At 44.8% G+C, this 15,526-nt stretch overlaps 1 protein-coding gene across 1 annotated transcript in view; it reads right to left on the reverse strand.

Annotated features, from left to right (window-relative positions):
• Positions 1-15,526, reverse strand: part of LOC126199511 (ski oncogene) — a 221,401-nt gene that overhangs the window by 53,653 nt on the left and 152,222 nt on the right. Inside the window, exons 9-10 of the mRNA XM_049936434.1 lie at positions 15,241-15,283; positions 9,115-9,225 (exon numbers count right to left, since the gene is read on the reverse strand). Coding sequence (XP_049792391.1) covers positions 9,115-9,225; positions 15,241-15,283 — 154 coding nt within the window. The remainder of the gene's footprint in view (positions 1-9,114; positions 9,226-15,240; positions 15,284-15,526) is intronic.

Genomic DNA, 15,526 nt, shown 5'->3' on the forward strand with positions numbered 1-15,526 from the left:
CGTTCCACATCCTCCGACCTAAATCCATGCACAACATGTGACGGAGTAGAAGACCATATGCGACAGTTCCGCGCATTCACGGCACCCGTGTAGAGCAAAATGTGCTTCTTCCAAAGAATATTTCCCGGCCACATGTCACGCATTTCTATGCATACCAAGAAAGGAAGTGAAAAGTCGCGGCGTGGTAGCCTATCTTGGGAATTGATTTGGTGCAGACTCTGAATCTTGTAAGGATACCAGTGTAAAAAGCGCCACAAAATCTTTTAATACCTGAAATAACGGAATATTGAGTTTCCTGAAGATTTCCGTATTGCAAGGTCCCATGCGTCTGGCTCCAATTACCAATCCGCGTTCGAATTCATTCCCGACCATAATCACGTTGGAAATCTTTTCACGTGAATGCCTGAGTTCAAGTGACAGCTACGCCAATGCACTGTCCTTATATACCTTGTCTACGTGATACTATCGTCATCTGTATACGTGCATACCCGATGTCTTTTGTCACCTCAGCGTATTTGTTCTGCACTTCCGTACATCTATATCTACATTTGTACTCAGCAAGCCACCCAACGGTGTGTGGCGGGAGCACTTTACGTGCCACTGTCATTACCTCCCTTTCCTGTTCCAGTCGCGTATGGTTCGCGGGAAGAACGACTGCCGGAAAGCCTCCGTGCGCGCTCGAATCTCTCTGATTTTACATTCGTGATCTCCTCGGGAGATATAAGTAGGGGGAAGCAATAATTCGATACCTCATCTAGAAACGCACCCTCTCGAAACCTGGACAGCAAGCTACACCGCGATGCAGAGCTCCTCTCTTGCAGAGTCTACCACTTGAGTTTGCTAAACATCTCCGTAACGCTATCACGCTCTTCTTTGGATCTTTTCTATCTCCTCTGTCAACCCAATCTGGTACGGATCCCACACTGATGAGCAATAGTCAAGTATACGTCGAACGAGTGTTTTGTAAGCCACCTCCTTTGTTGATGGACTACATTTTCTAAGGACTCTCTCAATGAATCTCAACCTGGCACCCGCCTTACCGACAATTAATTTTATATGATCATTCCACTTCAAATCGTTCCGCACGCATACTTCCAGATATTTTAAAGAAGTAACTGCTACCAGTGTTTGTTCCGCTATCATGTAATCATACAGTAAAGGATCCTTTTTTCTATGTATTCGCAATACATTACATTTGTCTATGTTAAGGGTCAGTTGCCACTCTCTGCACAAAGTGCCTATCCACTGCAGATCTTCCTGCATTTCGCTGCAATTTTCTAATGCTGCAACTTCTCTGTATACTACAGCATCATCCGCGAAAAGCCGCATGGAACTTCCGACACTATCTACTAGGTCATTTATACATATTGTGAAAAGCAATGGTCCCATAACTATCCCCTGTGGCACGGCAGAGGTTACTTTAACGTCTGTAGACGTCTCTCCATTGAGAACAAAATGCTGTGTTCTGTTTGCTAAAAACTCTGCAATCCAGCCACACAGCTGGTCTGATATTCCGTAGGCTCTTACTTTGTTTATCAGGCGACAGTGCGGAACTGTCAGGTTAAATTATGACAGTTAGTAAGCGGTTTTCAAAGCACAGTCTCCCTACGTGATGAGTGTTGTAACCACTCTCTCGAGAGCAATGAACTGCTCGGGAGGTGGCACTGTGCTAAAAATTAGGACGTTTTTTTGGCTTTCATTTTACTTCATTGTCATTTACAGTGGAGAGAGAACTTTTGATCACAAGCCTGCACTAGTAAGCTGCGTAGCTGACGTGGGCAGACAGCTGCGCTCTGAATGCAGAAACAGCGCCGGGAGCGCGCCAGCACATCGCGTCTACGCCCGCCGCAGACGTAATTGGTGTTCAGAGCGACGCGTCGCATAAGCCTATTAGGCGGCGCGCTTCCTATTAAATGCCGCTCTGCCCACATGCTCATTCCAATTATGCACTGGCTGAAACGGCAGCGGCACAGGGCGCCCCGCGAACGCGTGTACACAGGTGTACAGAGCCCGTATAATTGTGGCGGCGACGTCCTTTCAGGACGCGCGGCGCGGATTGGCCGGACGTTCTAGCCGCTTCCGTAGCGCCTTTGACGCCGCGCGCCCGCCTGCGTCTCCGCTGCTGTGAATAACGCTATTCAGAGCAGCGTGCGTCGCCAGAACTAATGGACGCTACTCTCTCTCTGTACGTGCCGCGGACTCGGCTGCGCTTTGCGCCGGTGCGAAGCGTTAATTTGGAGCTAGCTGGTAGTTAACACATGTGCCTTGCGCTGGCGAGAGACGACTGCGTGTCTGTCTCGGTCGTAGCGGACGATATTGTTTGCCAAAGATGCGATAGATTTCTGTCAATGGTCTCCACTAATGGAATACAAAGAAAATGTTCCCCAGTGTTCACAGCTTGTAACAACACAATACTCTTTCACTAAGTTCTTATTGTTACTACTCATATTCAAAATTCACTCATAAGATCCTGACAAAGTAAATTTCCAGGCAAATAGTAGATAGTTTCGGCATGTTCCATGCGGCTTTTCGCGGATGATGCTGTAGTATACAGAGAAGTTGCAGCATTAGAAAATTGCAGCGAAATGCAGGAAGATCTGCAGCGGATAGGCACTTGGTGCAGGGAGTGGTAACTGACCCTTAACATAGACAAATGTAATGTATTGCGAATACATAGAAAGAAGGATGCTTTATTGTATGATTATATGATAGCGGAACAAACACTGGTAGCAGTTACTTCTGTAAAATATCTGGGAGTATGCGTACGGAATGATTTGAAGTGGAATGATCATATTGTTGGTAAGGCGGGTGCCAGATTGAGATTAATTGGGAGAGTCCTTAGGAAATGTAGTCCATGAACAAGGCACGTGGCCTACAAAACACTCGTTCGACCTACACTTGAGTATTGCTCATCAGTGTGGGATCCGTACCAGGTCGGGTTGACGGAGGAGGTAGAGAAGATCCAAAGAAGAGCGGCGCGTTTCATGGCAGGGTTATTTGGTAAGCGTCATAGCGTTACGGAGATGTTTAGCAACCTCAAGTGGCAGACTCTGCAAGAGAGGCGCTTTGCATCGCGGTGTAGCTTGCTGTCCAGGTTTCGAGAGGGTGCGTTTCTGCATGAGGTATCGAATATATTGCTTCCTCCTACTTATACCTCTCGAGGACATCACGAATGTAAAAATAGAGAGATTCGAGCGCGCATGGAGGCTTTCCGGCAGTCGTTCTTCCCGCGAACCATACGCGACTGGAACAGGAAAGGGAGGTAATGACAATGTGACGTAAAGTGCCCTCCGCCACTCACCGTTGGATGGCTTGCAGAGTATAAATGTAGATGTAGATGTACGATCACTGAAATATTCAGAAGAGGTCCTTTAGGTAGAAGATCGCAGGCATACAACCTGTTTTTAAGTCTGCCAAGATGAGAAACATAGAAGTAGATATCCTCGGAGTAACGAGGCAGCTTAAATCACATAAAGGCAAGGCCTCCGGTCCAGTTTATATACCAGTCAGGTTCCTCTCAGAGAATTCTGATAAAATAGCTCCATATTTAGCAATTATATACAACCACTCGCTCACAAAAAGATCCGTATCTAAAGACTGGAAAATTGCTCAAGTCACACGAATACCCAAAAAGATAAGTGGGAGTAATCCGCTGAATTACAGGCCTATATCACTAACGTCGATTTGCAGTAAGGTTTTGGAACATATACTGAATTCTAACGTTATGAAGTACCTCGAAGAAAACGATTTATTGACACACAGTCAGCACGGATTCAGAAAATATCGTTCTTGTGAAACACAACTAGCTCTTTATATTCATGAAGTAATACGTGCTATCGACGGAGGATGTCAAATTGATTCAATATTTTTAGATTTCTTCACAAGCGTCTTCTAACCAAACTGCGTGCCCACGGAGTATCGCCTCAGTTGTGCGACTGGATTCGTGATTTCCTGTCAGAAAGGTCACAGTTCGTAGTAATAGACGGAAAGTAATCTGGTAAAACAGAATTACTATCCGGCGTTCCCCAAGGAAGTGTTATAGGCCCTCTTTTGTTCCTGATCTATATTAACGACATTGGAGACAATCTGAGTATCCGTCATAGATTGTTTGCAGATGATGCTGTCACTTGCCGTCTTGTAAAGTCATCAGATGATCAACACGACTTACAAAATGATTTAGATAAGATATCTGTATGGTGCGAAAAGTGGCAATTGACCCTGAATAAGGAAAAGTGTGAAGTTATTCAGATGAGTACTAAAAGAAATCACTAAATTTCGATTACGCGATAAGTCACACAAATCTGAAGGCTGTAAATTCAACTAAATACTTAGCGATTACAATTACAAATAACCTAAATTTGAACGATCACATAGATAATATTGTGGGTAGAGCAAACCACAGACTATGATTCATTGGCAGAACACTTAGAAGTTGCAACAGGTCTACTAAAGAGACTGCTTACACCACGCTTGTCCGCCCTATTCTGGAGTATTGCTGTGCGGTGTGGGATCCGCATTAGGTGGGACTGACGGATGACATCGAAAAAGTACAAAGAAGGGCATCTCGTTTTGTATCATCGCGAAATAGGTGAGATAGTGTCACAGACATGATACGTGAATTGGAGTGGCAATCATAAAAACAAAGGCGTTTTTCGTTGCGACGGGATATTCTCATGAAATTTCAATCACCGGTTTTCTCCTCCGATTGCGAAAACATTCTGTTTGCACCCACCTACAAAGGGAGAAATGATCATCACGATAAAATAAGAGAAATCAGGGCTCGCACAGAAAAATTTAAGTGCTGGTTTTTCCCGCGTGCCGTTCGAGAGTGGACCATTCAAAAATGGCTCTGAGCACTATGGGAGGTCATCAGTCCCCTAGAACTTAGATCTACTTAAACCTAACTAACCTAAGGACATCACACACAACCTTGCCGGAGGCAGGATTCGACCCTGCGACCGTAGCGGTCGCGCAGTTCCAGACTATAGCGCCTAGAACCGATCGGCCACACCGCGGCTCGAGAGTGGAACGGTATGGAGACAGCTTGAATGTGATTCATTGAACCCTCAGCCAGGCACTTTATTGTGAATAGCAGAGTAATCACGTAGATGTAGATGTAGATGTAGAGTGTAGTCACAGATTTCTAGGCCTTATAGAGGGGGCTTAGTATGAGGGGCGTTCAATAAGTAATGCAACACATTTTTTATATCGGACAGTTTTTGCTGAAATGGTACATCGTGGAATATTCCTACTTCGCCCCTATAATTTCACAAACTTCCCATAGGTGGCGGCGTTGCACGTAGCGCCCATAAATAAGAATGCAATGGCGGGGGTTTCCAAGCCGAGAGATATGACTGAGTTTCTTTTGGCGCAAAGCCAGAGCATCGCGGGCGCTTACACAGCTTCTACGGAGACCTGACAGAGAACAAAAGCACGGTAAGCCGTTGGGCGAGGCGTCTGTCTTCATCGCATCAAGGTCGCACAAACCTCTCCAATCTCCCGTATGTCGGCCGGCCGCACACAGCTGTGACTCGTGCAATATTGAAACGAGCTCACACTCTCATTCCAGGTGATCGACAGACTACAAACACCTTGTTTCTGAACTGGACTCTATTGTTGGTAGTACCGACACAGTCGTCCCCACTTGGGGCAAAAATTGTAAATTTTTGATAAGATCTTATGGGATCAAACTGCTGAGGTTATCGGTCCCTAAGCTTACGCACTACTTAATCTAAGTTAAACTAACTTACGCTATGGACAACACACACACCCTTGTCCGAGGGAGGACTCGAACCTCCGACGGGTGGATCCGTGCAGACCGTGACCGCGACCGGCTACCCCACGCAGCCTCCACTTGGTATAACTCAAAGATGTGTGCCCACTGGGTTCTTCGCGGCCCAACAGAAGTTCATAAAGAGCATTGAAGGGCCATGTGTGCGTAATTGCTTATGCGTTACGAGGCTGATTGCGACAATTTTTTGCCGAACTACTTCACTGGCGATAATACATAGATTCATCACTTCGAACCGGAAGCAAAACGTCAATCCAGGGAGTGGCGGTATACTGTCTCTCCTCCGTAGGAAAGACGCGCTCTCAGTTGGTCTTCTGGGACTCTGAACAAGTTATTCTGTTTGATATCCTCCCTCATGGCGCAACGATCAACTGTGACGTGTATCATGGAACCCTCAGCACAATGAAGAAACGATTTCAGCTTGTTTGTGGCCACAAAATTGTGAACGAAGGTCTCCCGCTACATAACAACGCAAGATTTAAAAGACAAGTTCGGTTCGATGGTTTGGGGGAAGAGACCAAAGAACGAGGGTTCAAATGGTTCAAATGGCTCTGGGCACTATGGGACTTAACATCTGTGGTCATCAGTCCCCTAGAACTTAGAACTACTTAAACCTAACTAACCTAAGGACATCACACACATCCATGCCCGAGGCAGGATTCGAACCTGCGACCGTAGCAGTCGCGCCCAAAGAACGAGGTCATCGACCTCATCGGATTATGGAAGGACGGGGCATTAGCCTGGAGCGATTTAGGGAAATCACGGAAAACCTAAATCAGGTGGCCGGACGCGGGATTGAACCGTCGTCCTCCCGAATGCGAGTCCAGTGTCCTCAAAAAAGTCTGTGCACACGAGAGGAGATGACAAAATTTGACTGCGCCGTTTTTCCCTGCCCATCCCACAGCCCGGATCTCTCACCTTTCGAATTCCATCTGTTTGGCTCAGTGAAGGATGCACTCCGTGGGACACGGGACATGGATAATGGGGAGATTATTGATGCAGCAAGACGCTGACACCGACGTCGACCTGCAGAGTGACACGATGAGGGCATACAGGCACTCCCAGTAACGTAGAGTAAGTTCCTCGAATTGAATGGAGATTATGTCGCAAAATAGGATTTTGCAGGCAAAAGAGTGGCGAATGATGTGGTGTATTGGAATCCTGAATGAAACCAACCTGCTTTTAGAAAAGAGCACCACTTGTAAAATAGGTTTTAATAACCGTTTACTTGTAAATATCCCACTTTATGGTAAGCACGTAAAATGGAATAGGGATGTGTCGTCAGTCCTTTTCATAATTAAGGCAGCAGATGCCATTTTCGTCCAACAACGGTTATGAGAAACTGGTACGTTTGCAATTGTGAGGGTTGACTGTCAGCTGCGCAGATGCGCCGCACTCTCGACTTCGAATGGGACGTCTTCCATCACGTAGAAGAAAATGCGAAGACAAGTGCTCGGGACATTTTCCTAGCTATGGGCCTCCGTAGGCACACAGGTCAGAGCTCGTACTGTCCGTTGTGTGCAAATCGTGAAGCGGGACATTCGAAACTTATCGGATCTTCAAACGTATTTTAAACCCAAACGGTCTATTTCCGGACATAGATTCCTTAATAAAACTTAATCTACCAACACAATGGTTACCAAGTCCGAGCATAGCTCGGACCGGGCCGCAACGAGTGTAGCTCGGGCCGGGACTTTTTCGACTCGCGAACCACCTATCGTTCGAAAACTGGATTACTTTCATATGAGAACAATATTCGGAAGTCTCGCAATCTGTCCCTTGACAGTATTGCCTTCTGTTGTCATTAGCGAACGTAACAGCTGCTGTCGCGAATGGTTGAGCCAATATGTGATCAAGTTGGCGTATTTTTGTGCACGAACTTTTTAAGCTTCACAGTTTACTGTAATTCTTCTATAAATACGTCACGTTTGCTGAGTGAGCGAGAAAACCTGGAAGCTCAAGAAGAGGAAGAAATTGCTCAATGGCTCACCTCGCACATTTTTTTAGGAAAATTATATTTTCTAGCATCATTATTTTATAGTTTGTAAACTATCAGAGACCTTAAGTAAATACGATAATAGCCCTCCCGGTTAGCCGTGCGGTCTAACGCACAGCTTTCCGAATTGGGAAGGAGCGCCTGGTCCCCGGCACGAATCCGCCCGGCGCACTTGTGTCGAGGTCCAGTGAGCCAGCCAGTCTGTGGATGGTTTTTAGGCGGTTTTCCATCTGCCTAGGCGAATACTGGCTGGTTCCCCTTATTCCGCCTCAGTTACACTATGTCGGCGATTACCGCGCAAACAAGTTCTGCACGTACGCGTACACCACCATTACTGTACCACGCAAACATAAGGGTTACACTCGTCCGGTGTGAGACGTTCCCTGGGGGTGGGGGGGTGGGGATGGGGGGGGGAGGGTGTCCACCGGAGGCTGAACCTCACAATAACCCTGAAAGCGTGGTTCGGTGTGGGGCGGCAGAGGGCTGAAGTGGACTGCGGCAGTCGTCGTGCGGTTGTGGACAACTGCGGCTGCGGCGGGGACCGAGCCTCTCCGTCGTTTCTAGGCCCCCAGTTGACATACAATACAAATACAATAATAAATCTTGAAGCTTGATTTTCTTTATTATATACTCGTATTACTATTGAAGACATATCAATTATATATTTGACAGTAATAATGCCATAACTGACAGGATTTCTAGGCCCAACATTTTTCTAAGTGGCCAGTCTAAGTTTGCCAGTCTCCTCAATAACCCATAGAAACCCGAAGTGGGAATTCTATATGTCGTTGCCTTGAGGCGGCATACTTTCACAGCAAGCAAATTACAACACGAAAACAATCAAATACGAAAATTCTTTAACCATCAAAATAACGTTTCTCGTCATTTTTTTACAACAAATTGTACGAAAAATGATGCGTTTTCGAGAGATCCTCAGTCCACTATTGCTTTGAAACAGAATTTATTAATTACTACATTGAAAGCACGAAATATGGATTTCAATTGAAAAAACGTAATGCATTATGACGTCTCCGATGTTTTGATTGTGATATAGAACGCAAACTTGCATCTCATTGGCGACTTTCTTCTCCACTAAGCAAAAATCTGACTGGTCTGATGCAGTCTTACACACTTCGGAATGCTTTGGAACGTGAAATTCCCCGTTATCACATCACAAAACTCGATCAGCCACTCGTCCGCGAATGCTTTCACGTCCCGTGTGAGGACGGCTTTAAGCTCGAAGGCGTCGGGCCATTTCACGTTACGTGCTGCGCTTACGGCTGCCGTCGCCCCGCTGCTTCCCATCCCCCGGCCGCCAGCGACTCACCCCTCATGATGTGCAGCTGCCTGGCGACCTCGCTGCGGTAGAGGGCGCGCTCGGGGTGCTCCAGCGAGAGGCGGGCCACAGCCCACAGGCCCGGCCGCGGAACCGGCTGACCTGAAACATAGCGCCCACGTTCTCTGTGAACGTCCCAAAGTAGACCCTTCAGGGATGCGTCAGGAAACAGAACACATACGAGACACTATTTGTGTGGGATGTATTAAAATTATTTACCTTTAATACACTACAGCTGGTAACATCCCTACTTCCCCCCCCCCCCCTGCCACCGATCGTAAAAACGGTCGAACAACGATGTATACAGACAACACACCTTCTAAAATGGCTATAATTTCGCACCTTACAAGCACTCATCTACATACTTTGTCGTGATTTACAATCGGAATTAGGCATCATTTGATAGGATGCACATCGTATACAGGGTGAGTCACCTAACATTACCGCTGTATATACGAGGGGCGTTCAGAAAGTAAGCTCAGATCGGTCGCGAAATGGAAACGACTATGAAAATCCGATAAAGCTTTGCACAGATGTGTTGGGTAGTGTCTCTAGTATAACCCCAGTTAGCATCACGTCGCACTTCTCATTTCTGAGCTCGCAGTGAGTGCGTAAAGATGTCTAGAAAATAGTGTCTGCCGCCAAGTACGAGGGCCTGGTGAGAAATTTCGCCTGAAGCTATGCAGCTAACATTACATAACTGTCGTGCTGTTTCTTCAAGACAATTCTCAGCCGCATTCTGCAGGGCAATGAAGATGCTCCTGCATCGTTTTCAAATGGAAATGTGAGATTATCCACAATACAGTCCGCAATTGTCTCCCCCTGAGTTTCATCTCTGGTCACATGAACCGCTGTCTTTGAAGACAACATTTTGACACAGACAACGAGGTGTAGGCCAGCGTGGAGAATTGGCGGAAAGCACAGTCGGCTGCCTTCTATGATAAGGCTATTGAAAAGTTGGTACAACGCTATGACAAAAGTCTAAGTCAGAACGGCGACTACGTAGAGAAGTAGCTGAAAGGTGTAGCTAATTGTTACAAGTAAAACATTTCTGATGTTCACTGTGGTTTCAATTTGGCAATCAATCGGAGCTTACTTTCTGAACAGGCCTCGTATTTCGTAAACCACATCAAATACTGACGAATCGATTCCACAGACCGAACGTGAGGAGAGGGGCTAGTGTAATTGGTTAATACAAACCATAAAAAAATGCAGGGATGTATGTTTTTTAACACAAACCTACGTTTTTTTTAAATGGAACCCCGTTAGTTTTGTTAGCACATCTGAATATATATTGCCCGCATCTCGTGGTCGTGCGGTAGCGTTCTCGCTTCCCACGCCCGGGTTCCCGGGTTCGATTCCCGGCGGGGTCAGGGATTTTCTCTGCCTCGTGATGGCTGGGTGTTGTGGGATGTCCTTAGGTTAGTTAGGTTTAAGTAGTTCTAAGTTCTAGGGGACTGATGACAATAGATGTTAAGTCCCATAGTGCTCAGAGCCATTTGAACCATTTTTTGAACATATAAACAAATACGTAATCAGTGCCGTTTGTTGCATTGTAAAATGTTAATTACATCCGGAGATTTTGTAACCTAAAGTTGACGATTGAGTACCACCCCTCCGCTGTTCGATCGTGTGTATCGGAGAGCACCGAATTACGTAGGGATCCAAAGGGAACGGTGATGGACCTTAGGTACAGAAGAGACTGGAACAGCGCATTTCGTCCACATGCTAACACCTTTTTATTGGTCTTTTTCACTGACGCACATGTACATTACCATGAGGGGTGAGGTACACGTACACACGTGGTTTCCGTTTTCAATTACGGAGTGGAATAGAGTGTGTCCCGACATGTCAGGCCAATAGATGTTCAATGTGGTAGCCATCATTTGCTGCACACAATTGCAATCTCTGGCGTAATGAATGTCGTACACGCCGCAGTACATCTGGTGTAATGTCGCCGCAGGCTGCCACAATACGTTGTTTCTTATCCTCTGGGGTTGTAGGCACATCACGGTACACATTCTCCTTTAACGTACCCCACAGAAAGAAGTCCAGAGGTGTAAGATCAGGAGAACGGGCTCGCCAATTTATGCGTCCTCCACGTCCTATGAAACGCCCGTCGAACTTCCTGTCAAGGGTCAGCCTAGTGTTAATTGCGGAATGTGCAGGTGCACCATCATGCTGATACCACATACGTCGACGCATTTCCAGTGGGACATTTTCGAGCAACGTTGGCAGATCATTCTGTAGAAACGCGATGTATGTTGCAGCTGTTTGGGCATGTCCCTGCAGATGCTGCTCGCCGACCTTGTAAATTGTTGTTAACGCTTATAACATGAAAGGTGATGGAGTGTCTTTATTGTCAAAACAGCGTAATGAATGATTGCCTATACTAGTAGAAGCTGGAACGCGGGTGGAAATGAAACAGCAGGTGTAACTCAGGCCCTGGGTGAAAAAGCCCGCAGAGGAAGTATCCCAAGACGGACGGTCGGGGCACCTGAGAGGTGAAGCACAATACAACGGCGGGCGGCCGGTATTGTAGCGGGGCCGGAATGATAACCGGATAATACTTCGGAAACTCTGATAATTTTGGCCGCCTCAGAGAGGAATAAGGAAGCGTTACCTCGGAAATCATCAGGTTGGGTTACTTCTGAGGATTTTTACTCTGAGAAGCGTAGCATTGTATGAATTCCTAATTAACGGATAGAGGTATTTCCTCGCAAACTTTGCGCGCTGGACGACAAAAGAATAAAATATGGTTGGTCGGCGTTTGGAACAATCTTTAGAGAGGGCGAATATTCTGTGGATTCGAGAAAATGATTCGCTTTCTGCTTTTACAAGAGAGGGGAGACGAGCTTTGCTGGGAAGCCAGCGGTGGAGAGAAAGAGGTCTTCCGTTTTGAGCGTCCATGTTTGACGGGTTTTGTTGGTAGAGACGGACTTGCTGTCTTTCTCTCAGGAGATTTTATAGTTAGAACGGTTAGGTACTGTACTGTTGCGAACTTATAGGAATCTGAACTTCGCCTTCGGGTAGGAAGCCGCCGTTGAGTACGCAGTGTTCAATGATTGAGAGGACTTCTTGTGTCTATACTCATGTTGAAACGTTATCTGAATTCCGTCCTTGTGGCTGGGAGTTCGTGTTTCTCGTCTGTAGAACACAGAGAGGAGAAGTCAGTGCTAGATTATAATAGTCAGAGGACCGCTTTCTGCTGTCCTAGTGTTTGAAAGAGTTTTTTATTCTGTGGCTCGAGTACTTCCACCATCGAAGTTGCGCATAAAAACCTTCTCTCCGACGCACCGGGCGCAGTACATACGGTGATATTGCTAATTGCATTGGATTATTAGGGCTATAAAGCTAAACAGCTATGATCACGTAAATTTTATTTACACTGACGTTCTGCACCACTGTAGATCATCTTTGAAAGTAGTGTCTTCTAGTGTTTGGTACATAGATGATGCCAGTCATCACGCGTTATTTATATTAGATCACGTAAGCATAAAAAAGGGGCAGATTTGGGCAACTGATCAGTAATATTGGACATTGATATATAAAAATTTGTAATATATAAAACGGTTTTAATGTACAGTAAATATATAAGCAGAAATAACATTTATCATTTATTAATTACTAGCTCCTCTAATCATTCATTTATGTTTATGTTGTAATTTATATGTTAAAGCGCAAGAAGTTGGAAATATTATCAGCATTAAGAGATCCTAAGATCTGCTTCAGCGGGTAGTCAGACAGGGCCAAATCTTCAATTTCGCGTTCAGTATTTTCCATTGCGCTCATTCATTTTACACCCGCCTGGATAGCATCTTGGACATTAATGTGTTAAACATGAGCGAGTACTAAAAAGTAATGCCTCCGAATTTTTTCTTCTCTTTTCAATATCGGCTGAGGTATTGCATAACATGCATATTATTCGGTCGGCGTTCCTTCTTCGCTGAAGCAAGTTGCAACCCTCTGCCGCTACAGGGCTCCGAACTGTAAAGTGTAACGTGGTGCTGCGTAACAGAAAAATGTGTCGGTGCGTGAGAAACAGCGTGCTGTAATTGAGTTTCTAACCGCAGAAAGAGTTCGCTCACACTGTGAGAGCCTGCTCCTTTAGCAGACCACACACGAGCCCTGCGACATTTGCAACATTCCACAGGGTTCGCTGTCATCGATCATTCTCCTAACAGTCCCGACTTGGAACCATCCGATTTTCATCAGTTTCCAAAACTTAAATAACAGGAAATTTTCTGGCAGATTAAAATTGTGTGCCGGACCGAGATAGCAACTCGGAACCTTCCCTTTCACGGGAAAGAGCCCTGCCGACTGACCTACCCAAGCCCGACTCACGAACAGTCCCCACAGCTTTACTGCCACCAGTACCTCGTCCCGAGTTCGAGTCTCGGTCCAGCACACAGTTTTAATCTGCCAGAATGTTTCATATCAGCGCACACTCCGCTGAAGACTGAAAATTTTATTCTTAAATAACATTTTTGAGGACTTTACATTGATAATTATGAAGTCGTACAGGCAGAGGTGAGGTTGCGGCTCCATCAACAAAGTCAAACGATCTACAGTGGCGGTATCAACAAACTGGTCTTTCGCTAGAAGTAGTGTGTTCGGCACCAGGGTGATTATTTTGAGAAATAAATATGTACACATGATGAATGAAAATGTAAAATGTTAATAAAGTTCGTATTGTTAAAAAATCTTTAACATTTTCACATAAAAAGTTAGGAGGCATTACTTTTCAGAACGCCCTCGTATTTGACGTTAAGTATGTAAAAAAATGAAAAAATCCTAAGTATCTTAGTTTTTATTAGTTTCCAATTATTCATCCAGAAAATAATGAAAAAAATAAAACAGATGTTTATATATTTATTTCTCTTGATCTATGTGCCGCGCAACTATACAATAAATTCAGTGGCATACCTGAACACTCAGCAAAAGTGTTGTTAATAGAGTTAGTACTAAACAAGTAATAAACTGAAACGTCAGGTCCGATTCTGCAGAAAGCAGAAAGCAATGAAATTGTGGACGTCCCTGTGAGAAAAGTTTTGAAATGATGACCAAAGATTGTTGGAAGTCGCTAGTACTCTCGTTCTTAAATACTGGATGAAAACAGTCTAGGTAATTTGCGCGCCTTGAGTTACGATGCCTCGAGAGATATACACAGTTTCTATCTTTAATACTGGATCTGAGAATGAAAGCATGGTCCAAGTAGGCTGTATGCTTCTTAATTTTCGTGTAATCGTCCATTTTCAGCAGTGGGTAATTCACAAGCACATATCTTAAGTTTCCAGCTTTATTTCACATTCTAAGACATCGCTTAAAAATAACCCACGATTGAAATTGGTCAATTGCACGGAAAACAAAAAGAGTACAGCCTACTTGGAGCGTGTTTTCATTCTTAAAATACGTTGAGGCTGTGAAGCTTAACAAAAATAATAATGTGTTAAACCTTTAACGTGATGTTGTACCTCTTAATGAGTAGGCATTTAAACTTTTTAAATTCGGTCAGGAATTGTATGAAGTAAGATCGTGCAATAAATGATTGATAAAACATGTAAGTTTTAATATTTTTGAACTAAGATTAGATTTATGGCAGAATAACACAAGCGCATTCAGTATTTATCTACATGCTGAACTACATACATTTTTATGTGTAACTTATTTATCTTTTACATCAGTTCTACCTTGTAACCATCCTGGTTTACGAGTAAGACAGGAGTATTGATGAACTATGCTTCTTTCCTTTGCGAGTGACCTACATTTCATTGCCTTCTTCTTTTCAGTTAATACCTGTCCGGCATCTGATTTCATACAGCTAAGTTTGTGTGGACGTGCAGTGATTTACCACCACAAGGAGGCTCCTGCTCAGACAGCATTTTGGTCTGAAGATGACCACAGGCTTGATCGAAGCCGGTTACCAGAATAAATAAATTTGTGATCAAGACTGATTTTATTATTAACTATTATTACTGTGTCTACTAGTACTTTCAACATAACAAATTCTTAGTAGTGGAAACTTGCACGTTCACGATTGACTGCCTTCCCCGTTCTGAATGGATTTTCGTTTGCGGAATTTCGAATAGAGGGTAGGAGAGAGGAATGTTGACTCACCTTCACCTCCGGCTGGGCTGTCTTGCTGCTCTGCGATTTCTTCCTGAAAAGAGAAAATTCCGCATTAAATTAACAATGTAGTGACTGTCTGAGAACTGTTAGGAAATTGAGATATGTGAGTAAGGAGCAACGTGAAATTCTTCAATCTAACACAAATATCCAAAAAAGTCTGCTTCTCAGTTCTCTCGTCCCGCCCCATTTTTCAAGCTCGCTCTCTCTTGTTCTCATTACATGCACACACACACACACACACACACACACACACACACACACACACACACATATA

This window comes from Schistocerca nitens, chromosome 8, assembly GCF_023898315.1.
Source record: "Schistocerca nitens isolate TAMUIC-IGC-003100 chromosome 8, iqSchNite1.1, whole genome shotgun sequence".
NCBI classification, from domain to species: Eukaryota; Metazoa; Arthropoda; class Insecta; order Orthoptera; family Acrididae; genus Schistocerca; species Schistocerca nitens.